This window comes from Lepidochelys kempii, chromosome 1 (genome assembly GCF_965140265.1).
Source record: "Lepidochelys kempii isolate rLepKem1 chromosome 1, rLepKem1.hap2, whole genome shotgun sequence".
NCBI lineage: Eukaryota > Metazoa > Chordata > Testudines > Cheloniidae > Lepidochelys > Lepidochelys kempii.
In genome coordinates, this window is record NC_133256.1 from 340,702,006 (window position 1) to 340,726,225 (window position 24,220).

The following is a 24,220-nucleotide window of genomic DNA, read 5'->3' on the forward strand; positions in this document are numbered from 1 at the left end:
CCAGGGCTTTGTCAAGCCAGGCCTTAAAAACCTCTAAGGATGGAGATTCCACCACCTCCCTAGGTAACCCATTCCAGTGCTTCACCACCCTCCTCGTGAAATAGTTTTTCCTGATATTCAACTTAGACCTGCCCCCACTGCAGCTTGAGACCATTACTCCTTGTTCTGTCATCTTCCACCACTGAGAACAGCCAAGCTCCATCTTCTTTGGAACCCCCCTTCAGGTAGTTGAAGGCTGCTATCAAATCCTGCCCCTCCCGCCCCCCCCCCCCCCACTTGTCTTCTGCAGACTAAATAAGCCCAGTTCCCTCAGCCTCTCCTCATAAGTCATGTGCCCTAGACCCTTAACATTTTTGTTGCCCTCTGCTGGGCTCTCTCCAATTTGTCCACATCCCTTCTGTAGTGGGGGGCCCCAAAACTGGACGCAATACTCCAGATGTGGCCTCACCAGTGCCAAATAGAGGGGAGTAATCACTTCCCTCAGTCTGCTGGCAACACTCCTACTAATGCAGCCCAATATGCCGTTAGCCTTCTAGGCAACAAGGGCACACTGCTAACTCATATCCAGCTTCTCATCCACTGTAATCCCCAGGTCCTTTTCTGCAGAACTGCTGCTTAGCCAGTCAGTCCCCAGCCTGTAGCAGTGCATGGGATTCTTCCTTCCTAAGTGCAGGACTCTGCACTTGTCTTTGTTGAACCTCATCAGATTTCTTTTGTCCCAATCCTCCAATTTGTCTAGGTCACCCTGGACCCTATCCCTACCCTCCAGCATATCTACCTCTCCCCCCAGCTTAGTGTCATCCGCAGACTTGCTGAGGGTGCAATCCATCCCATCATCCAGATTAATGAAGATGTTGAACAAAACTGGCCCCAGGACTCATTGTTTTTATAACCCAGTATTCAAAAGAAGTTCTAGTGTATTTAACATTAAATAGGGCTGTGATTTCTTCTCTGAACTCCTTTCCCATGCTGGATATGTTTAGAAAACGCAGTTCTGCTGTCATCTGTTTTTTTTTTTTTCCTCAGATGTGTGTCTGGCTAAATCGGCAGCAAATATAACCTCTTCCTTTTCCTTTTAATAATGAGACATTCCTGTTACATGATATAACTTTTGGATCTTGAAAATGGGAGACCTGTAGCAATAATGGCAATAAATTAACCCTGCCGTTTTCTTCATAAAACTGTCTGGGGAGGTTTCTTCAATCAGTTCGTCATGGGCCACTTTAATTACATCATGCCCACGCTGATGAATGCTTTGGAAGGAAAGGGTCTCTCGGAGTTTGCCTGATAAATGCTTATTGCAGAGCCTCAGTATTAGACTGTAAATATTTGCTCTGGGTTGAAGTCGTTCTTCCAAGATTGCCTGGAAACATTATTTTAAAGTAAAATAAAAGCAATCAGATGTGGCTGATTTTCTGTAAGTGAAAGAACATTTGTTTGTAATTTGTATTATTTGTATTTCAGCAGCACTTTGAGACCTTAGTCCCATTGTTCTAGGTGCTGTACAGATATGTAGCAAAACCTGTGAATAATTATGGATCTTTAGGTGTGGGATGGAGTATATAGGGGTTAATACAGAGGCTCGAGAGTCTGAAGATCTAGATTCTGTTCTTAGATCTGCAGCTGATTTCCTGTGTGATCTCAGGATAGATATGAAAATGGTCTTTGCCTCAGTTTCCCCATCCGTAACATGGGGGTAGCATTATATATCTCACGGGATGTTGTGAGGATCAGTTAATTGTTTGTACAGTGTTTTGAGGTCTTCACATGAAAGGTGTTATAGAAAAGCAAAACATTATAAGTAGCTGTAATGGGAAACTGGGAGATGGCATCTGAGTTCCATCATCAGTCTCTTCACAGCCACAGCAGGGTTCCTGCTTTCAAAGCTCAGCTTCTGACTAATTAAATAAAAGGGGAATTTCCCCTAGCTGTTCACATTATAGGGCCTATGATATGCAGTTGAGTAGTTCTGACTCCATCCAGCAAAAGGCAGTGTTGACGCATAGATACTAACATATTTGCAACGGTGCACCCAGTAGGGGGGCAGATCCTAAGGTGGTGTAAATCTCTATCCCTCTGTTGGCTTCAGGGGCAGTGCTGTAACTTACGGCAGCTGAGGATCTGGCTCAGGGCCCTTAGATCATAAATTCTTTGGGTCACAGACTTTATTATTTGTTTGGCATGTTTACCCACTGTACTGCACCACATACGCTCATGATGACTGATGGAGGAGAAGTGAAAGTTTAATGTGAACATTATAAAATGAGTTGTGAAATAGTGTGGGCTCTCTTGCACTGCCATGTACAATGGTTTCTGTTCACGCACCCAACTGGACCACAAAGGCCGAGTTCTTTAATCTCTGGAGATTAAAACCAGCAAACCAAATAATTTCCTGGAAATGCAGTAAAACCCATGGAATCCAAATAAGCATAATTGCTACAACAGGGTTTTTTTATCTTGTGTGGAGGTTTTACTGCCTGCCAGTTTCCCACTTTCGGCTGGTACCATTGTGTAGTTTATTGCCTGCATTAACCATGTTCTAATTTTATGTTGCTTTCCCCTCCCTCCCCCAACAGATGAAGGTTCTAGCATCGAGGAGACCGACTTCAACTGGGATGAATACTTGGAAGAAACGGGAGCAAGCGCTGCCCCTCACACCTCGTTCAGACACGTACGTACTTCACTTGGGCCTTGAGAAAGTTCTGTGCCCTTCCCCTTTTCATTCTGATTGGAGAGGGTCATCCTGGGAAATTTAAAGGCATGGCTGATGGCTCTTGAGGAAACATCACCAAACTTTTCTCTCTGCTTCTCAGATTTCTTCCTCCCAATCCAAAATGTTGGAATCCTTTCCCTCTCCTCCTAAAATCCTCTTCCTTCTCCTGTTGAACACCTGTTCTCATGCCTTTCTTTGGCTCCACTGGCTTCTCACTCTACTTCGGATTCAAGCTTCTCATCCTTACGCCTTCTCAAGGCCCTGTACTGCGTTCCTCTTGCCTACATTCAGCACTCATTCCCTCCCACTCTCCATCCTGCATCCTTTGTTTCTCCCGCCTCCTTGAGCCCTTTAATTTCTTCCAGGCCACCCCACCACACAGAAATTGCATGCATGTTGTTCCTTCAAAGCCCTCCTTAAAACAGGCTCTTCCGAGAAGCCTGTCAATGTTAAATAGCCTGGTTACCATGGAATGCCTCCTCTCAGCTCCAGAAAACGGTGTCTCTTGCAGTAACAAGCTATCAGCCTACATCGCAGAGAAACTCTCTGGTAGCAGAAATGGCCTCTGTGGGCACCTGAAGCCATACAACCGTCATAGGCCTGAGAATATGACACCTTCCCTCATGTGAAGTTGGTTCATTCGCACAATGGAATTCTGGAAGCACCATGGTAAAACAACCACCATCTGCAGCTCTGGTCCCAGGCCCTTCTTGGTTTGTGGAAGAGCATTGAGAGCACCTGGAATCCCTACGGACTGGGATTGTTGGCACTTTCTTTGAGAAGGGAAATCTATTGCTGTCCCAGAGCACATCACAGTGCAGCCAGTACTTAAGAAACCATTGCTTGATGCGACTGATCTCTCCAGCTGCTATCCATTCTCTAACCTCCAGTTCCTAAGCAAACTAACTGGGAAGCTCAACTCCTAGATACTGCCAATACCCTGGACTCCTCCCAAGCAGGCTTCAGGTTAGGACATGGAACAGAGATGGCCCTGAGGGATGATTTCTTCTTGGCTATGGACAGGGTCATATGCTCATGCTTTTATTGCTAGACCTTTCCATAGCATTTGATATAGTCAGCTCTAAAATGGTGCCATCCCACCTCAGAGTCATGGTGGGATTAGTGGGTTTGCTCGGAGATGAGTTCAACTGCCCCTCTCAGGCCACTCCCAGAGCCGTGATGGGCACCTTCTCCTCTGTCTCCCCAGCACTCACCTGTGGAGCCCCACAACATTCCTGTCTCTCCCCATCCCATTCGATACAGATGTAACCAGCATTACTACATCTTCTCCTCAGATGCAAACAGCACCATCTCCCAGCTGCCTGTACAGGGGCCTGGCTGAGACTGGCTGCGGGATGACTCTGGAAATGATGACTTGATGTTGGAGGGGAGAGGCATGCTTTTTGGAGAATCCTCAGCATGAGTGTCCACCTGGTCTTTTCCTCTGGATACTCAGAGAGCTGCGGTTGTAAAACGCTCCCAATTCCACCTACGTGAGGCAAGGAGATTGCAGTCCCTCCCATCAAATTCTGACATAGCCACAGTGATTCACACGCCACTGCCCGCCTGGCTGGATTAGTGTAATTCTCTGTCCTTGATGTGAAACTGCTGACCTTCAGTCGACAGTTGGTTCAGAGCACAACAGCTGTCCGGTGAGAGCAACTCGCTCCTTCCAACCCTCTGCTCTGTGCACTGACTCCTTGCTGAATACTGACTCCAGCTCAAGTTTTCATACCCCATGCTCAAAGCTCTCTATGGTAGTGGTTCTCAAGCAGGGGTCTGGGCCCCCCTGGAGAGTTGCAAGCAGGTTTCAGGGGGTCTGTCAAAATAAACCAGAGAGCAGGGCAAGCGTTAGACTCGCTGGGGCCCAGGGCAGAAAGCTGAAGCCCAAGCAACTTAACTTCGCGGGCCACCAGTGGTGTTGGGCCCTGGCCGATTGCCCTGCTTGCTACTCCCTAACGCCAGCCCTGGCGTTTAATCAAATGGATATGCCCGGATGTGGTTGTTGTGGCACAGGAGGACCATGGAATTTCTATAGTGCGTTGAGGGGCCTCAGAAAGAGAAAAAAAAAAAAAGGTTGAGAACCCCACCGCTGTGGCATTGGCTTGGGTTACCTAGGGGCCCCACCTCATCCTTTGTGATTGTGACCTTCCCCAATGGCCACGTTCCACTGGGATAATGGAACTATCAGCCTTAGGGGTGAGACCCTGGAGCCTCGAGAGAGAGAGAGAGAGACAAAATCCATGTCTACAACCCACCTTTTGTATAGCTATACCACACACAAAAAAATTCCCACTCCCCAAAATGTCACAGGCTGGTCATTGCAGAGAGAGATCATTACAGCTTAATGTGTGTAGTTGATCATTTTACGAGGTGCTCAGGTTCTGTGGAGATGGTCACTATATAAGAGACTAGCTGGAAGGGCCATAGACCAGCCCCAAGCCACGTACGCAGTTCCTGTTGACGGAAGGTGAATGCACAGATACCGGACAAATGGACCTGTGGTATGAAAATAATTAAATGATGCAACTTGTCAGTGCTTAGACAGCAGTAATCATGTGTGAGGCAGGTAAAGGAGGAGTCTTCCCAACTCCAGAGGAGCTGCATTCCTCTAGACTAGCAAAACACTGTTACAGTTGACCCCCAGGCAATCTTTTGTTATGTGCATTACTGTAGCACCTAGGAGTGCTAGTTATGGGCCAGGACCCCACTGTGCTAGGCACTGTACAAACACAGACCAGAAAAGCGTCCCTGCCCCAAGGGGCTTACAGTCGAAGTATAAGACGAGACACAAGAAATGGATTTAGGCAGTCTTCTGTATCCATACTAGGTACTTAAATGTCACCCTTTAACAGCAGTTTTTAACACGTGTTTCCTCACAACTTCCCTGTGAGGTAGGGATGTGTTGTTATCCCCATTTTAGAGATGGGAACTAAGTCACAAAGAGACTACCTTGCCCAAGGTCACAGAGGAAGTCTGAAGTGGCGCAGGGAATTGAACTCGGGTCTTCTCAAGTTTAGGGCGGTACCCTAACCAGGGGACTAACTTTCTTCCAAGCTTGGGAGGGAAAACTGGAGACATCAGAAGAACTCTTAAGTGTTACAGAAAGTTAGTGCATAAGGCATATGCTCAGATTTAACTCCATTGGTTTGGAATGTCCTACAGCAGTGGGTCTCAACCTTTGCCAACTGTACCCCTGTAACCCTAACTGTACCCCTTTCAGGAGTCTGATTTGTCTTCCGTGCTCTCAAGTTTCATGTCACTTAAAATCTCCTTGGTTACAAAATCAGACATAAAAATATAAAAGTGTGACAGCACACTATTACTGAAAAATGGCTTATTTTCTCATTTTTGCATTATCATTATAAAATAAATAAATTGGAATATAAATATTATGCTAACATTTCAGTGTACAGTATATACAGCAGTATAAATAAGTCATTGTCTGTATGAAGTTTTAGTTTGTACTGACTTCGCTAGTGTTTTTTATGTAGCCTGCTGTAAAACTAGGCAAATATCTAGAGGAGTTGATGTACCCCCTGGAAGACGTCTGAGTACCCCCAGGGGTACACATAACCCTGGTTGAGAACCACTGTCCTACAGAATATGTATTGTATTCTCTAGCGTTCAACAGGCAAGTTGCTCGGGACCCAGTCCTGCTTCTGTTGCCATCAATGGGAGTTTTGCTGTGAACTTCTTCTTCTCTTCAGCTGTCTGTAATGGTGGCTGGTGATGCTGCCTGTGCCTTCTTCACCAGGGCGTTAAGAGCCTTAATCAGCGAGAGCATGGACCCGTAACCAGTGCGGTCAGTGGACGCATTATCACTGTCGTCCGTGGGGGCAGGATTAGGCTCAGGGTGCTTATAAAGGGCTCTGAGATGGTCCTGGTCCTCAGAGATGCTCTACACCTGAGAGACAGAATTACAGGTATGGAGCACCTCTGAGGACCAGGCCTCAATTATAAAGCACCTCACACACAACCAGAATCGGGCCTGTTATTTTCTGGTGGAGCTGCATAGCAACAAGTTCTTTGGATCATACGTTGGCTTTCTCTCCAGCTCAAGTGAGTCTTTAGTAGTGGCACATAGGGCTTGTGCTGGCCCTCAGCATGGGGTGGAGCTTCACCCATTCCCAGAGGCCATGCTTAAAATTATTACTGGCATGACAGTCTCACCTACAGGCCCAACTGAGATCAGAGTGTCACTGTGTCCAGGCACATCATAATAGATAGTTTCTACCTCAAAGAGCTTATGGTCTGAATAGATGAGGGTCAGAGATAGAGTGACTTGCCCAAGCTCACTCAACCAGTCAGTGGCGGAGCTAGGGATAAAACTGTGGTCCCCCGAACGGTTATTTAGTGCCCTGTCTGCGAGACCATGCCACTATGCACCTAAGAATGTCGCCTGCTAGCGTTGCTCAGATAGAGATCATGCCTTATTTTCCTTCTGTTATATGGAAAAATAATACCTATTTCTAATTTTGCAAGGTTGAAATCAGCCTTCAGAGCAGTTTCCAACCAGGGATGAAGTTAGAAGTGGCCAACAAGAACAATCCAGACACCTACTGGGTGGCTACGATCATTACAACATGTGGGCAGCTCTTGTTGCTACGTTACTGTGGCTATGGAGATGATCGCAGGGCAGATTTCTGGTGCGATGTGATGACAGCTGACCTTCATCCAGTGGGCTGGTGTACGCAGAACAACAAAGTACTGATGCCTCCAGATGGTGAGTTCTGTGCTTTCTGGTGGGATCATGGTCTAGTATAAGATCTGGTTCGACTCCAAGCCTACAATCAACCTGCATCAGGTCCACTGCTGGTGTAAACCTATGTAGCTCCATTGAGGTCACTTTACACCAACTGGGAAATTGGCCCTTAGACTTCACTGATGGATTCTGCTTGCCAAGAACTTGTGGGATCAAATCCTAGGAGGGGAATTGTTCAACAAACCGTAATAATAATAAAGTAAAAGTTTTGTAGATGAAAGTGTTGGGAAGGGAATTTGTCCCTATATTGCAAAACCAAAGTTTTCCATCGGGGAAAAATGGCCTTATACTTCTAGCAAGAAAAGACCAAATTCTGATTTCACTTACTCCAGTCCAGCCTCACAATCCTACAAAAAACCTTTCAGGCCCTTTGTCCCTATGCTGGAATCCTGACCGGCTTTGCTTTGGAAAGGTCAGAAACCATGCAGGGCCAAATCCTGCAGTCCTTACTCAGCCTTTAAAGACAATGGGCACATTGCCTGAGTAAGGACAGCAGAATCTGGGCCTTGTTCACAAGAGGCAACTATGGCTCCTCAGTTGTGGAGATGCGCAAGATTCTGACGGGTGATGGCTGTGGTTTCGCTGAGCAGGCGAGAAAGTCAGCTCAGTGGAGCTCCATATTTCCTGCCTGTGGAGGAATAGTGTATCGTGGTGGTCCTGGGCAACAGTGCGGTAGGGAAAGAAGCAAGTAGGGCCAATGGCTCCATGACATGGGTTGGCCATGCTCTTGCATAGAGGGCGGTATAGTGGGCTGCTGTAGCCCAGAGGCTGTAGTTGCTTCCATGGAATAGCGACCAATCTACTCCAGCTGGGCAGAGGATGCTCTTCTCCCCACCCTTCCATTTATGTTCGCTGCACTGTTCCTGTTCATTCAATCTTTGTGGGATGAAGATTTAGCCCCACCACTCGAGTTCTTTGGGAATCAAATGAAGGAACGTTTAAAATGATGCTTCTGAGGTCTGAGGGTTTTTTGGGGGGGGTGGGGGGTTACTGCCTGTTTCTAATGACTATTCCGAAGGTTGACATTTCATTTGCATGTTGTACATGATTATGGCAGAGATACTGCATTATACTGACCCGTGGTGTCTCTTCAATTAGAGCTATGCTCACTTGAGCTAAGGATGAATTTGGCCCATTCCTAGCGTATGCAGAAAACCGATCTGGTTTGTAGATGTCTTTGGACCCGATTTGGCCTGACTGTGTCCCTTGAATAAAAAAGGATGGATTTATAAAAAACACAAAAGTAGAGCTTGATACCCGAACGCAAATGTGATTGAAAGGTTTCTTAGCCAAGCCGTAATAAATCAGGCTGATTTCAGAGGGGTTAGATTTTTATTGGTCTCCTAATTTTTTATGTGGCTTCTTTTTTTTTTTTTTAAACTCCTTTTATTATGTGGCTTATAATCAATGCGGTAAGAAAATATATAGTGCTGTAAACTAAATCATGAAATGCCAGGGTCAAGGGGTAAGAGGATTTATCGACTGCTATAATAGAAAATAATGATTGTTATATAACTAGAGGCATTTGCTCTTCAGGGAAGGGTTGGAATCTTTTCCTGGTGCTGGCTACTTCCATGTGCACGGTTTAGCTTGGGTGGCCAAATTCTGTGCTGATGTACAGTTCAGTGTTCAGCATTTGTACTCCTGTGCCCCGTTTGTACCCTGTGCCCCCTTTGTACCCTGTGTAGTGCAGTGCCAGGCAACTATTGGGGTTGCGTAGGGCAAGGGTCCCCAACGCAGTGCCCGGGGGTGCAATGGTACCCACCAGGGCAGTTGTGTGTGCCTGCAGGACACCGCCCCGCCGACATGCTGCCACCTAGTGTGGCCGCCGGAGAACCGCCCGCCGAAATGCTGCCGAGAAGTGTTACCGTTTCTCGGCTACATTTTGGCGGCGGGGTGTCTGGCGCCCGCCACAGTCTTCTGGGAATAGGAATGTGTTATTCCCACAGAAAGGTTGGGGACCACTGGAGTAGGGTATAGGTCAGGGTAGGTGCTGAATTCAGGCTGCTCGCTCGAAAAAGTGTGGTGGAAACTGTTTTTTTTTTTTTTTTTTTTTTCTTCATTGAATGAACAAACTTTAATGCACAGATGATGGGTAACAACTTTCCAAAGTTCCTAAGTCTCATTTCCTTGGAACTTAGGAGCTGAAATACTTGAGAGGATCTGGGCATCAGTAACTTAGGGTTAGGCCCACAAAGGGACTTAGGCATTTTGCAGTGCTAAGTGGTGCAACACCTAACTCTTAGGTGCCCTGCTGCCCAGTGGAATTTACAGCTCTGAGCTAGGCTCCCAGGCTCCCTATACAATGCATAGGGGAGAGTTAGGTGCCTAAGAACAGGATTCTGAGAAGCCAGCATGCTGAGCAGGGAGCTGCCTAAGGTAGCCAGTAGATAATGCTAAGGAGAGGGGTGGGCTTAGGGCCCATATCCTCAAAGGTACTTAGGTACCCAGTTAGGCCCAAGGAAGGCACCTGCTTCTGCTTAGGATTCATAGCTGTGAACCTTCTCCTGGAGTTATGTGGCTCAGCCAGGTCCTCCCTTTCTCATGAAAATCGAGACAGCCAATTGCCCTTCTATGGGAGCTGTGGGTTCAAATCCCTGCTCTGCCTGCTTAGAGGCAGGGATTTGAATGCAGGTCTCACAGTTGAGTGCTTTAATCACTGGGCTGCAAAGTTATACACACACACTCTCTCTGGCCGCATGACTATTAATTATACAAAGTGGAACAGCTTCAACAGAAGAGATGGAGAGACTGTCCCAGAATACCCAGTAAACTGGTGTTCAGGGCACTCTGCTGGGAGGTGCGAGACCTGGGGCCAAGTCCCTGCTTCAAATCAGGCAGTGTGGGGCCGCAATCCTGGATCTCCCATGTGATTCTCCCCACCTCTGGGCTGTTGGATATAATCACACTTACGCCATCTCTGTGCCTCCCCAGTTGTCTTGTGCAGGTTAGGCATGCTCAGGGCACGCTATCAGATCAGGCCCTGCAGGTGAGACGGGTGGAGAAGGCCCAGTTTGTGAATCCTGCCAGGGCTGAGGAGTGAGCTACGCAGCTGAGCAGCTCAACAGCAGCAGGGCTTGTGCAGTTTTGCACATGCCCACTGGCAGAAATGTAGGCACCATAGGGACTTTATTGGTGGAAATTTAGGCTTCTAGGGAATTTAGGTGCCTGCAAGGTAAGGCAGAAGCTGAGGATCTATGGGACTGTTAGACTTAGGCACCTAGCAGACTTAAAAGTTAATGGACTTTAGGCTCCTAGGTGACCAAGTCACTTGGGGCTCAGGTTCCAAAATCACTTAGGTGCTTTTGAAATATTACCCGTTGCCTGTTGGATTCAGTCCTGGGGTCATTACTCATTTTTTTTACTCCAGCCCTGATCCTGGAAAGAACATAAAAAGCCAGGTTTTCAGAAGTGCTCTGTTCCCACTTAGGCACTTTACTGAAGTGGCCAGGATTTAAAAAATATGCAGCCCCTGACGCCTCCCATCGAGAACACTGGGAGCTGCTGGGTGCGGAGCACTCTTGAAGATCTGGCCAGTAGTGTGTGCGTAACTTCACGCATGTACCCCTGGGCTTAAAGTCCTGCTTCTGCTTCAATGCTTTGCTGGCTCGGTGAGTGCATCCGTCCTTACTTTGTCAAACTCCTATTGAAATCAGACGGAGCTTTGGTTGGGAAAGGGCTGCAAGATAAGCCCCCTGTATTTGGTACAAGAGAAATTGCTATTTTATACGACGTTCCCAAAAGTTTTTTGTGTTCTTAGCATCACACCCTATTTCACTATCATGCCTTCTAAAAAATTAATGTAATCTCCATATTTAATGAGAGCAGCCAGCATTTTAAGGGCCCTCTCATGCACTCCTTGATCTGAGCTGGAATTCCTGCTGCTTATGAAATGCAGGATTGGGCCGTCACTGCAAAGAGAAGTGCAAGCAGCATGGCCGTGGGCCAGCCATTAAGATTTGATTTCATTCAGTAGTTGATGGGCTCTGTTTAATAAGCAAATCTGCAAAGACACACTTGTTAAACTGGCAGAACGGCTGCACTGGGACTGTATTGTGTTCTGCTTACCAGAAAGAACTGATCAGTGCTAGTCTTACATGTAAAAGTAATACCACATTACAGCACCACAAAATGAAAAAGGAGATTATGAATTTCATTAGAGGGGAGTGAATGGGTTTGTTCAGCTTAGCAAATCAATAGGGCTTGATTTAATCTTCGGCGCATACAGCGCTTCCAAGGGGCAGCTGCCAAATAATTATTGTTTATGATCCCAATATAAGGAAGTAGTTTAATTTACTGCCTGTTACATTATTATGTATGGGGAGGCGTTAACTTTGCATCATGGTGCCCGTGAGCATAATATGAAGTCACGTTATGCCTTGTAGTGACATTATGATGTGATGCACTGGAACAGAATGTGTGGCAGCCGGACGTGTGCTGACTCTGCTGGTTTTCTCAGTGTGGACATTGCAGCACAGGGGGTGACCTTGGCTAGCCATCCAAGTATGGACCCAGGAGCTCTAGAAGGCTGCTCGCTTGCCTGTACTTCCACATCTACAATGAGCCTGAGCAGGAGTTTGTCTGCCCGGGCTGGGAGGCACACACCCTTCCAGCTGCAGTGTAGACATAACCTGTGTGTCTCCCTGTCCCCCATCCTCCCCACTCCTTACTGTAGAAAATCAAAGGAGTAAAATTAGTTACTTCAAGTCTTGCCATTAATTATATTTTTCTCCTTACAAATTGGTGTGTAATTTGAATTGCAAACTCAACTTTCCTGGCAGAATAGCTCTGTTTACCATTCAAATCAAAATGAAAATTATTTAAATGAATTAATATAAAACTCATTTGAATGAACCGATGTTTATTCATGAACTTGCAGAAGAAAGTGTGAAGACATCCTTATGGTCTATAGCTACATTGCTGAGCGGCTCTAAAGTCCCATCCTGGGACAGATTGTTTTTTGTATTGCAATTTAACCATTGACATAAACCAATGCTGCCTAATGCAGGTAAATTTTGCCTCTTGTGTTTTTACCCCTCTGCATAAAGCCTGAGCAAATATGATTTGCCTGGGGAACAACTGAATGCCCATTGAAAACAATGGGATTTTGACTTCAGTGGGTTTAGACCGTAAGTGGGTGGCACAGAACCTAATCCTCAAATCATGGGCAGGGCACACTGTAGGGCCGTTCAGCAGTTGCTGTTCCAGTCTCCAGATTGGAATGGGGCCACAACCCGTGCTCAGTCATTAAGAGTGGGTTTATGGATCTGGGAGATCATAGCTCCTTGACCATGACCCTGGTTAGTCACTGGGTCTGAGCCTGAGTCTGAGAGATTTATGTGTAGACTGAAGGGGGGCTTCGGATCAAGCCTGAGTCAGAGCCTGGGCTTACATTGCAGTGTAGACATACCCCAAACCTCCCCTTCACTTTGGCCTATGTGGAACTGATGCAGAACTCAGCTGCTCCTCGTGGTCTCCTCATGGACCACCTTCCTTTCTGCTGCAGAACTGACCTGGGTTTTCCAATGGCCTTGGACTCCCTAGGTGAATTTTATGCCCTACAATGTAATAGCTGCAAGCGTATCCTGGACTATTTTCTGAAGAGTTAAAAAATAATTTGTGGTTTGCTGAACTTCCATTACTAATAACGTCTTTAATTGTGAAAGAAAATCGGCCTCCCCCCGCCCCTAGCCATTTGTCTCCATGTGCTGTTTCCCTCTCTTGATGACAGTTGGGTTCCCGAACACATTTACAGTCAGGTAGAAGAGCCCCACACAGAACTTGACAAGCGTAGTGGCTAAATTATGCATTGTGAAACGCGCAGAGAGCAGCAACGTCTTTTGATTGACATCTGGTTTTTGTACAGATTGCAGATTTACAGCTAGGCCAACAGAGCAGCGTTTCCTCTGGCATTATCTTAATGCCTTCTGGGATGCACTGAAGACACTGGAGGACAAGATTATTGTGTACACTTTGTGATGGACCCAGGCCAGTTGGGTACAGCAGAATAGCAGAAGGCGGATATAATGGCTACTGGGTTAACCGTTTTCTGTTCCCTGACTGACCAGAGCAGGGGCTGCTCCAGCCTAATGAGAACACCTGACTCCAATTAACCTGCAAAGGGTCAGGTGAGGCAATTAAGCTAATGTGACCACCTGACTCTAATTAAGGTCCCTCTGATAATATCGAAGGGCTCACTCCAGTCAGGCAGAGAGGAGCCAAGGAGCTAGAGGAGAGGAAGTGTGGCTGAAGGGCTGGTTAATGAAAACACCCTCAAGTCATTAGTAAGGGAGCCCTAAGGTAAGGGAGAAGCAGGAGAGCTGTGGGGAAGTGGCCCAGGGAAATGTAGCAACTCTGGCAGTGAAAGGTTGACTGCCAACAGCTGCTACCATTAGGGTCCCTGGGCCGGAACCCGGAGTAGAGGGCTGGCCTGGGTTCCCCTGAACCCACCACTATAGAAACACCTCCTGGGAGGGGAAAACAGGCCCCTGTCAGGACAGGAGGCTAAACTGTTTTGGCATGAGGCTGTAGGGAGCAACAGAGACTGTGGGAATTCTCTCACCAACCTCCATTGCTGGCTCATGGTGAAAAGGGCTCAGTAGACTGTATCCCTGACCCTAGAGAGAGAAGGGCTACATGGAGGGTTGCAGTGAGCCTCTGAAGCTAGCATAAACCGTCTGGAAGTGCGGAACCCACAGGGACAAGGTTGGTGCTCTTCCACAACTTGTAATTGCTGGGATAGTTTTGCCTTACCATTATTGGCAGACAGCAATTCAAGGAGGGCCGGATTCTCCTTCCCTATTGTAAATCCATGCCATGATGAGCTTGATTCTGTTCTTGGTTACAACAGTGTAAATTGGAAGTAGCACCAGTAAAATCAGGGGACTTATAAAGGAGTCAGTGAAGAAGAGAACCAGGCCTGTTTTCTGATATTGGGATATGTTGATATCGGGATGTAAAACTTGAGGAACAATCCCTCTCCCCCATAGAATTCTAGAAGGATCAATGTGCTCCTGTTAACTCATAAGCCTGCACTTCTGATTAGGTTCAGCAAGCCTCCTTTTCTAGCAAGATTTGCTTGCTTGGGTAGAGTTAAAACTCAAAGGCCTGATCCTGGGTGGTGCTGAGCCCCACCAAACCCCAAATACATCAGTGGGCACTGTGGATGCTCCACATCCTGCAGGATTGGGCCTCTCAGGCAAACATGCCACTAGGCTATAATGGAAATAGCGTTGTTTGTGGGTGTTTTCCTGCTTAACTTGCATTAGATTAATTTGTGACTTTCCCTCCATGAAGAAAAGGAGTACTAGTGGCACCTTAGAGACTAACCAATTTATTTGAGCATAAGCTTTCGTGAGCTACAGCTCACTTCATCAGATGCATACTGTGGAAAGTACGGAAGATCTTTTTATACACACAAACCATGAAGAAAATGGGTGTTTACCACTACAAAAGGTTTTCTCTCCCCCCACCCTACTCTCCTGCTGGTAATAGTTTATCTAAAGTGATCACTCTCCTTGCAATGTGTATGATAATCAAGGTGGGCCATTTCCAGCACAAATCCAGGTTTTTTCCCCCCCCTCCCCACCAATGGTGAAGGCATAATTCACTTATGGCGTGATCCCAAGCGCTTTATTCATGCAGAACAGGATCGGACTCGTGCAGCAGCAAAATAGATTGTCTTGTAATTCTAAACTACATTGCTAGTTCAGTTGAAGTTCATTCACACATCCTACCTCTTACCTACTACTGGACTAGTGCTAAGGTCTTATTTAAGATGCTAAGGTACAAAAGAAAGCTTTACTTCATCCTTGCTCAGGGGGAAAAAAATTGCTTTGATTTTCATGAGAACTCTTTGACTGAATAAGACCGTCAGTATTTGTCTCTGAGAATATATTCCTAGGACCCCATTTTGCCTTTTGAGATTATTGGAGGTACAAGTCAAGGGAGAATTTGGTCCATTCTAAGGGTATGTCTTCTCTACCCGCCGGATCTGCAGGCAGCGATCGATCCAGCAGGGATCGATTTATCCTGTCTAGTCTAGACGCGACGAATCGACCCCCGAGCGCTCTCCCGTTGACTCCTGTACTCCAGCACCGCGAGAGTACTCCTGTACTCCAGCAGTCGACTCACCACGGTAAGTCATAGAATCATAGAAACATAGAATACCAGGGTTGGAAGGGACCTCAGGAGGTCATCTAGTCCAACCCCCTGCTCAAAGCAGGACCAATCCCGAATTTTTGCTCCCGATCCCTAAATGGCCCCCTCAGGGATTGAACTCTCAACCCTGGGTTTAGCAGGCCAATGCTCAAACCACTGAGCTATCCCTTCCCCCCGACTGAGCTATCCCTCCCCCGTTATTCACGTAGCTGAAGTTGCGTAGCTTTAGATTGATCCCTCCCTTAGTGTAGACCCGGGCTAAGAAGTTATTCATGGCCGGAGAGATGATCATCAGGGCTTTTCAGCGAGACTGACACACAGCTATTTCTGTATTTTGTGAAAATGCAGGGGCCCATTTTTTGGCTTCAGTTACATCCATTGCCGTCGTTGGTGTCAGCTGGTGTAACTGGTGATGCCGTTTGGCCCATTAGCTTAATGGTAACCTCATCATAACCAATTCAGAACTAGGATGCTCCCGCTGGCGATGCTTGTGTCTTCATGTCTGAGGTCAGAATTAGGCCTGTCATCAATCAGGGTGCACATTAATAGCCAAACTATTGGTTTCTATTGGTTTCAGTGGGTGGTTTGGCTGTGCAGGGAGTGGTAATTAAGGCCCCACGTAAGTATATGAGACGAGATAATGCCTCAGTGGGCAGCATTAATATATATTGTATCTTGATGAGTACGGGAAGGGTCGTTGACAGAGGCATATGTTGCATAGAGTCATTTCTCCTTAGCACCACGACATTCTGGTCAGCCATCATTGAGAGGCAGATGCATAGCCAACAGTGAGGCAATGGTCTGGGGGAAGCCCTGCCATGTCGCTGCCTCCTTGCACATGTCAGTGAGATTAGCAAGCTTTAGCACTCCTCTGTTCCACACACTAGGAGGAACCATGTGACCCTCTGAAACAAATCATTTCCATAATAGATTGCGGTGGTTCTGAGCCACCACCATCCTCCAAGCTCATCTCTCAGAACACGTAATCCTGGATGTTTTAAACCAAAAGCAAGCTCCCCATCCCCGAAGGAAATTAAACTTTAACTACGTTTGCAAGTTGATGTTGATAATGTTCCATAGAGATCAGATGCTTAGAGTGGAATTCTGCTCTTGGTTACACTGGAATGGAATAATTTAACTGATTTATGCTGGCATAATTGAGAGCAGGATTTAGCCCCAGTTTTGTAAAACTTTAACTCTTGTGCAAAGCTGAAATTACTTGCTGAGGATGTGGGGCCAGATCCTTTGCTGGTATAAATCAGCAGAGATGCAGGGATCTATGCCAACTTACACCAGCTGATAACTGGGCCATTGAATTGTAAAATGAAACTCAGACACCTACTTTGGCAAATCACAGCACCCAGTATTGGGGATAGTGCTAAAGAATTACACATTCTTTTATCTTTCCTGCCAAATCCTTGTTGGCTTATCCTATTAAAGCTGATTTTAGATTCCCTTAATGTTAATAGATTCCAGGATTTCTTTTTTTAAATACTGTAAATGGCTTTCTTAGTAAAATGTATTTATATGTGGTCTTAGAGTTGACTTCAGCTGAGTATTAATTATGCAGGAATGATGTTAACATAAATAACTAGTCAGCAAATAAACATCAATTAAATATTCTATTAGAATAGTCGGCAGCCTTATGCATTGGCACAGAATGATGAGCAGATGACTCTTAACGAGCTTTTAAAATGGTGTATTTCAAGTGAAGGGGGGAAAAACCCACTTTGCTGAAGAACAGTGCGGCAGGGCTGAAATTCACTGTAGTGTGAACTGTGTCTGTAGCCGCAATGGACACACAACAGCTGGGGATTGCTGGAGCACATCACATGCCAGCTACTCCCCCTGCTTGCCCCACCCCGACTCCCAATATGTGCAGGGAGCACACCAGAGGGACATTTCACACTGGGAGACACCAAGTTTACATCCGTTTTGTGGCATCTTGATATTGCCAGTGTTGGAAAAGGGGGCCTGGTCGAACATGAATTTTGTACTGTATAACTTATTGAGGGTAGAACACTAACTTTTTTTAACTGATCGATACGATCCCTAGTATGGACACAGCTATACTTGTGTAGTTAAAACAGTATGACTTCTGTATGCAGAGAAGGCCACAGTGTAAATGAGAATCAGACCCAGCATGATAACCTGACAAGAACCAAGCCTCATATAAACAGCCTGGAGGAGGACAAAAAAAAAAAAAAATTTCCTGTTATATGACAAGTTATAAATATATAATGGTTGAAAACAATAGTGTGCACCTTTATGAAAGATTTAATGAATAAATATTTCATGCCCACATGGTGCTTTTTCAGCAGAGCATGGTTTAGGTAAAAAAGCAATAAACAAAGAACCACCTTCAGGGTTTGTTTAGGCTCTTAAATTAAACTAATTTAATCAACTTTTTCAGTCAAGCTTGATATTAGTTCATTTCTGTACACAGCACCTGGTTATTTCTTTCAGATACTCTTTTTTGTGTTTGGAAGATTTCAGTACAATTATTCATTTAATCCTGTTAGTATAATCTGAGTCACTGTTGTCAAGACAGATAACATGGGCCAGGTTTGCCCTTGCCATAAAACTCATGGAGTTGACCACAAGTTGGGCCAGGTCAACCTCTTAACCACAGGACCATCTTTCCTCCGTTCATCTGTTAGGCTGATATTTTTGGTACGTTACCTCCAAAGAGCTGTTAGGGAACTATAGATCATTTTGATCTATTTCTCTCTAGTTCATCAACATTAAAGTTTCTCTTTAAAAACTAATCTGTATGTATTTTTTGTTAGCAGTTATTTGACGAGAGGAAAGTCCCCTGCAACAGTATTGAATATGTTAATAAATGAGAATAGCACAGTTACTAAGTGTGGCTAGAAGTGGACTTTGCTGAAATTCCAAAGTCCCATCAACTAAAGAACATTACTCATTGGAGAGCCCTGGACAAGACTCTTAACTGTTTCCCAGGACTGAGTAACGGGGTGTAAAATTAGCGGTCGAGACCCTGCAGTTTCAATGTCTGCTTCCAACAATGCTAGTCACAGGAAAGGGGGCAATGGCACCGGAGTTAGTATGACTTGACAGCTTGTTCCATAAATAAAAGATTCAAGTTGTATTATAGGAAAGCCTACCTCCAAACACCCAGAAGCTCTGTCCCTCCACACCAGGCATGCTGCAATAGCAAGCAAGAGGGACAGTCTCTCTTGTTAGCACGCCCAGCCCCCCAGCGCTGATTTATTTCTCCACCAGCTGCTCTGAGCTGAAAGCGAGGGGTGAATGTCCACTCTTACAGCTTCCCTTTGCTTCCCCTCAGAAGACATTTTTCTGTGGGGAAGCAAAGAAATCTGCAGATAACATGAATTCTGCGCCTGTGCAATGGCACAGAATTCCCCCAGAAATATTGTTTAGGTGCCTAGATATGGACTTGGGGGCCGAGCTTTAGGCAGCTATTTTTTTTTTCAACCCTTGGCCCTAGGTCTGTACGTTTAAGTTGCCCTTCGACATCCTCCATATATTCAGAGCAAAACCATATGTGAAAAGTTAGAGCAGCCCATTATGTGTGTGCTTAAGGATGTTTAGGGAGTAGTTTTTTAAGAGATGTTATTATTTGTATTGCAGTTGCTCTTGTCATGGACCAGGACCCCATTGTGTTAGGTGCTGTATAAACACTGACCAAAAAGATGGTCTCTGTTCCAAGAAGCTTACAATTTAAGTATAAGACAAGGGGAACAAATGGGTACAGATGGATAGAGGAGTAACAACATCTTATCGCAAAGAGGGTAAAACAGACTTTCCACACTCAGAACTTTGGATATGCCAGGTATGACGTTCTAAAGCAAAGTCTGTTTTGAGTTCTTATACTAATGACCTATATCTGACGTGGAGTATGCTCAGACATAATGGCGATGGGGCGGCCAAATAAAACCCTAAGCTAGATAAATAGAAAAATTGTATTGGATAATATTTTAACTGGTGCAAAAAGCTTTTCCTTTACATGGGCAGTTTACCCAACACAGAGCTGGAGGGACTTTTACAAAACCCTCTTTGAAAAAAAACAAAAACAAAAAAAAAAGAAATTCCAAATGGTAATTTAGGGGGAAATGACCAAGTGACACAAAGTAGGAGTTTTAGATTGGAGATGCCATCTCAGCCTTAAGTATAGACTTCAGTAGTTAATACAATGATATATTAATAAGATGGTGACTGACCCTTAAATATATTACCTGCTGAGACTGGGCTAGATCCTCAGCTGGTGTAAATCAGTACATCTCTACAAGTCAGTGTGGAGAGGGTGTTACTATGATGGTGAACTCCTTCTGTTGGCATATGCAGCCTCTCCACTAGGGGGCTCTGCCAGCATAGCTATACTTGTATAGCTATATTGGCAAAGCTGGTGTAATGTAGGCAAGCCCTAACTGTCCTGACTTAAAAAGAAACTATGATGAAATCTTTCAGAGTAACAGCCGTGTTAGTCTGTATTTGCAAAAAGAAAAGGAGGACTTGTGGCACCTTAGAGACTAACCAATTTATTTGAGCATAAGCTTTCGTGAGCTACAGCTCACTTCATCGGATGCATACTATGGAAAGTGTAGAAGATCTTATTATATACACACAAAGCATGAAAAAATACCTCCTCCCACCCCACTCTCCTGCTGGTAATAGCTTATCTAAAGTGATCACTCTCCTTACAATGTGTATGATAATCAAGGTGGGCCATTTCCAGCACAAATCCAGGGTTTAACAAGAACGTCGGGGGGGGGAGGGGGGGGAGGAAAAAACAAGGGGAAATAGGCTACCTTGCATAATGACTAAGCCACTCCCAGTCTCTATTCAAGCCTAAGTTAATTGTATCTAATTTGCAAACGAATTCCAATTCAGCAGTTTCTCGCTGGAGTCTGGATTTGAAGTTTTTTGTTGTAAAATAGCTACTTTCATGTCTGTAATCGCGTGACCAGAGAGATTGAAGTGTTCTCTGACTGGTTTATGAATGTTATAATTCTTGACATCTGATTTGTGTCCATTTACTCTTTTACGTAGAGACTTTACACATTGTAAGGAGAGTGATCACTTTAGATAAGCTATTACCAGCAGGAGAGTGGGGTGGGAGGAGGTATTTTTTCATGCTTTGTGTGTATATAATAAGATCTTCTACACTTTCCACAGTATGCATCCGATGAAGTGAGCTGTAGCTCATGAAAGCTTATGCTCAAATAAATTGGTTAGTCTCTAAGGTGCCACAAGTACTCCTTTTCTTTTTATGATGAAATCAGGACTGAATAGAAACAAGGAAGGGTGAATGAGACTCTCCCTTCTCCTGGAAGGCTGGCCAGCTTTATACCATCTTTTTTTCTCACCTCTCCCCATTTCTGGTAGGGATTGTTTTTGGTAGACTAGGCCGTATTAATTCTCATAGTGTCCATGTAGCTGAGCTGAGAGAGAAACCAGAGTTCTGCATACTAATCTCATCACTAAAGTCCCATCTTTCCTTACATTTAGAACAACACCCCTTTGGCTTCTGTTTTCTGCTGGCAAGGATCAATAAAATGCCTGCAGGCCTGGATTGGTATGGTGCAACTAGCAGGAACCGCATTTCCGGTTGACAATGGCTGGACACTTAGGGCAAACTTTTAGCATCCAAACTTGGCATCTGATTTTCGCAAGAGGTCAGCTCCTGTTTAGGCACCTCAGTAAGGGTCAAAGTTCAGCTCCCAACACCCTCTTTTGAAAATCTGGTCACTCCTGTGCTCCTTTGGAAAATCTGGCCCAAAGTGCTCTGAGACCTTGTGCTTGTTGTATGACTATTGTATGGTGATTTGCTGGCTTTATTAGTCTTACTGTTATCTGCTTCTTCCCTCTCCCCACCCTTCCACATTTGTTTGCTTCATCCACCTCTTGTAACTTGTCATCACCTACATAGTGAGCTTTTTGGGCCAGTGGCTATCTTGGTACGGCTTCTCTGTATAGCACCTAGCACAATGCAGCCTTGATCTGGGTTGGTGTGTCTAAGTATTTCTGCAAGACAAATAATAAATAACAGTTAATAATGACAGTCATACCTAGCTCTTATATAGCACTTTTCATCTGGAGATCTCAAAGTGCTTTACAAGGGAGGTCAGTATCATTAGCCTCCTTTTACAGATGGGGAAACTGAGGCACAAAGAGGGGACTTGCTCAGGGTCACCCAGCAATTTAGTGGCAGAGCTAGGAATAGAAGCCGGGTCTCAGGTTATGTGCAGAAAGTCTATTCTGTAGGGATGGAGCTGAGCTGTACATTCGGGGCCCAGAGGCAGACCTGATCTCTTCCGAAGTTTGGGAGCGATTTTTGATCCTGGGATTGATAGTTCAAGCCCATTTCTAGGCTCAAGAGAGGAAAATGGACTTTAGCAAGCGCAAAAGGTGACATAATAGAATATTTCTTTGGTGATATGATGATGATGATTGTGAATTTACATCCTGCACATAAGATGTAGGGCATCTCCTGGGGCCTGGCTGTGCCATTAATTTCAGAAAGGACGTGTATTGAATGTTCATAAGGCCCTCCACATTCTGATTTGTGTTGCTTACATCACACGTCCATGGGACACTAAAACAATTTAAATGGGATTTGATCATTAGACGCTAGGCAGTAGAATTCAGATTAATCACAGAATATGCTGCAAAGTGAGCTTTTTCCACGTATTTCTGATTTTACAAGGGGTCGAGAGAAGGTGACAAATGAAACCAGGCTTATTAGTTATTTGCTTAATGAGGATGTGGCGGAGCCATGGATTAGGATTAAATCATAAAACAGGACATAAACATTCAGCTCCCGGCTCTGCTAGTGACTTACTGCGTGAACCCAGTGAGGTAGCTAGCTTTTATCATCTCTCTTTTAAAGATGGGGAAACTGAGTCATGGAGCAGTTGAAGCTTAAATTTTTTCAAAGGGTTTCCTCTACTTATGGATTCCTCAGTTTTGGATGTCCAGTCTGAGACAAGTAGGGCCAAATTTTCAGAGATGCTGGACCCCCCACGACTCCAATAGGAGCTACAGGTGCTTGTGTAACCCACTTGTGAGTGTGTGTTACAGGTTCTGCCAATACACAGAGGATGTGAGTTGTTACAGCCCCACCTACAGAGTCTTGAGCTGAAGCAACTCGCTGGTTTAGCTCGGGAGATCCCTGCTTCAGTCGCGGGTGTGTCAGCCAGGAGGTCAGTCGCTACACTCGCACCTCTGAAAGTTAGGCTCTACGTGTCTCAGACTAGGTACCTAAAAATCAGGTGTGCTTTAGGCTGAAGTGACTTGCGCTACAGGTCACATAACAGGTCGGGAGCACAGCCAGGAACCTGTGCATTCTGCCTCAGAATACAGTGTTTCAGCAACTAGACAAGGCTGTCTTTTGCCCTGTGGGATTCTACACAGAGTCTTGGAGACTGTTCTCTGTTCGGAAGGTTTTCTTTTGATCCCTGTTCTGGTTTTCATATTTGTTCTTCTGTGTTCTTTTAAATGATCCATTCGCATATAATGTGCTATATGCTTCCTCTCATCAGTCATTCTTGTGGTTTTTGTTTCTTCTTTTTCTGTAGCAACTGGAGTATGAAAGTGAATAGAACAGCTTTGAAATGTCAGAATTATATATCTGTATGCAGTGTTGTTGTAGCCGTGTTGGTCTCAGGCTATTAGGGAGACAAGGTGGCTGAGGTAATATCTTTGATTGGACCAACTTCTGTTGGAGAGAGAGACAAGCTTTCAAGCTACACAGAGCTTTTCTTCAGGTCTGGGAAGGGTATTCAGAGGGTCGCAGCTAAATTAAAAGTCAACAGATAGTTTAGCATAAATAATTAGCACATATTTTAAGGGAGCCTTCAAGATAAATGACAGGTTTCAGAGCAGCAGCCGTGTTAGTCTGTATCTGCAAAAAGAACAGGAGTACTAGTGGCACCTTAGAGACTAACTAATTTATTTGAGCATAAGCTTTCGTGAGCTACAGCTCACTTCATCGGATGCGTGAGCTGTAGCTCACGAAAGCTTATGCTCAAATAAATTGGTTAGTCTCTTAGGTGCCACAAGTACTCCTGTTCTTTTTTCAAGATAAATATGTCCTAACTACTTATGCTAAATTATCTGTTCAACCTTGTATTTATCTGTGACACTTTCCCACACCTGAAGCAGAGCTCTGTGTAGCTCCAAAGCTTGCCTCTCTCACCAACAGAAGTCGGCCCAATAAAAGATATTCCCTCACCCACCTTGACTCTCTAAAATTATATATGTTATTTGTGGCTCTCCATTGTAGGCACTGGATATGGCCAGGAATAAAGGTGATTGTGCAGCAAGGTAGTTTGATTTTTTGCATAAGAACATTGCACTGCTGAACATTTGATACATTTTATGGAGCTGTTGCCAAAGAGTGGCTTTCAGAATATGGCTGTGGATTTAGCAGTCAGAAAAGGCATTTGGTGTTAGAGATAATTGGATAGAGTTTGCTGAGGTGAGGTCAGTGCCTGGGGCATGGTATTTGTACTTTAATGGCATTCCTTTACCAAATGTTCTCTAATTTTCAGATGTTGTTCTGGGGCAGAATCAACAAGGGGCTGGCCTGATAGAAT

At 45.1% G+C, this 24,220-nt stretch overlaps 1 protein-coding gene across 3 annotated transcripts in view; it reads left to right on the forward strand.

Annotated features, from left to right (window-relative positions):
• The window catches only part of SFMBT2 (Scm like with four mbt domains 2), a 189,645-nt gene that overhangs the window by 43,468 nt on the left and 121,957 nt on the right, over positions 1 to 24,220 (forward strand). For 2 of the 3 annotated variants that reach the window (XM_073328829.1, XM_073328832.1), the window contains exons 3-4: positions 2,577 to 2,671; positions 7,199 to 7,439. In XM_073328829.1, the coding sequence (XP_073184930.1) occupies positions 2,577 to 2,671; positions 7,199 to 7,439 (336 nt within the window). Of the gene's footprint in view, positions 1 to 2,576; positions 2,672 to 7,198; positions 7,440 to 15,500; positions 15,616 to 24,220 lie in introns of those variants that run through there. The other variant, XM_073328828.1, reaches the window with a different exon arrangement.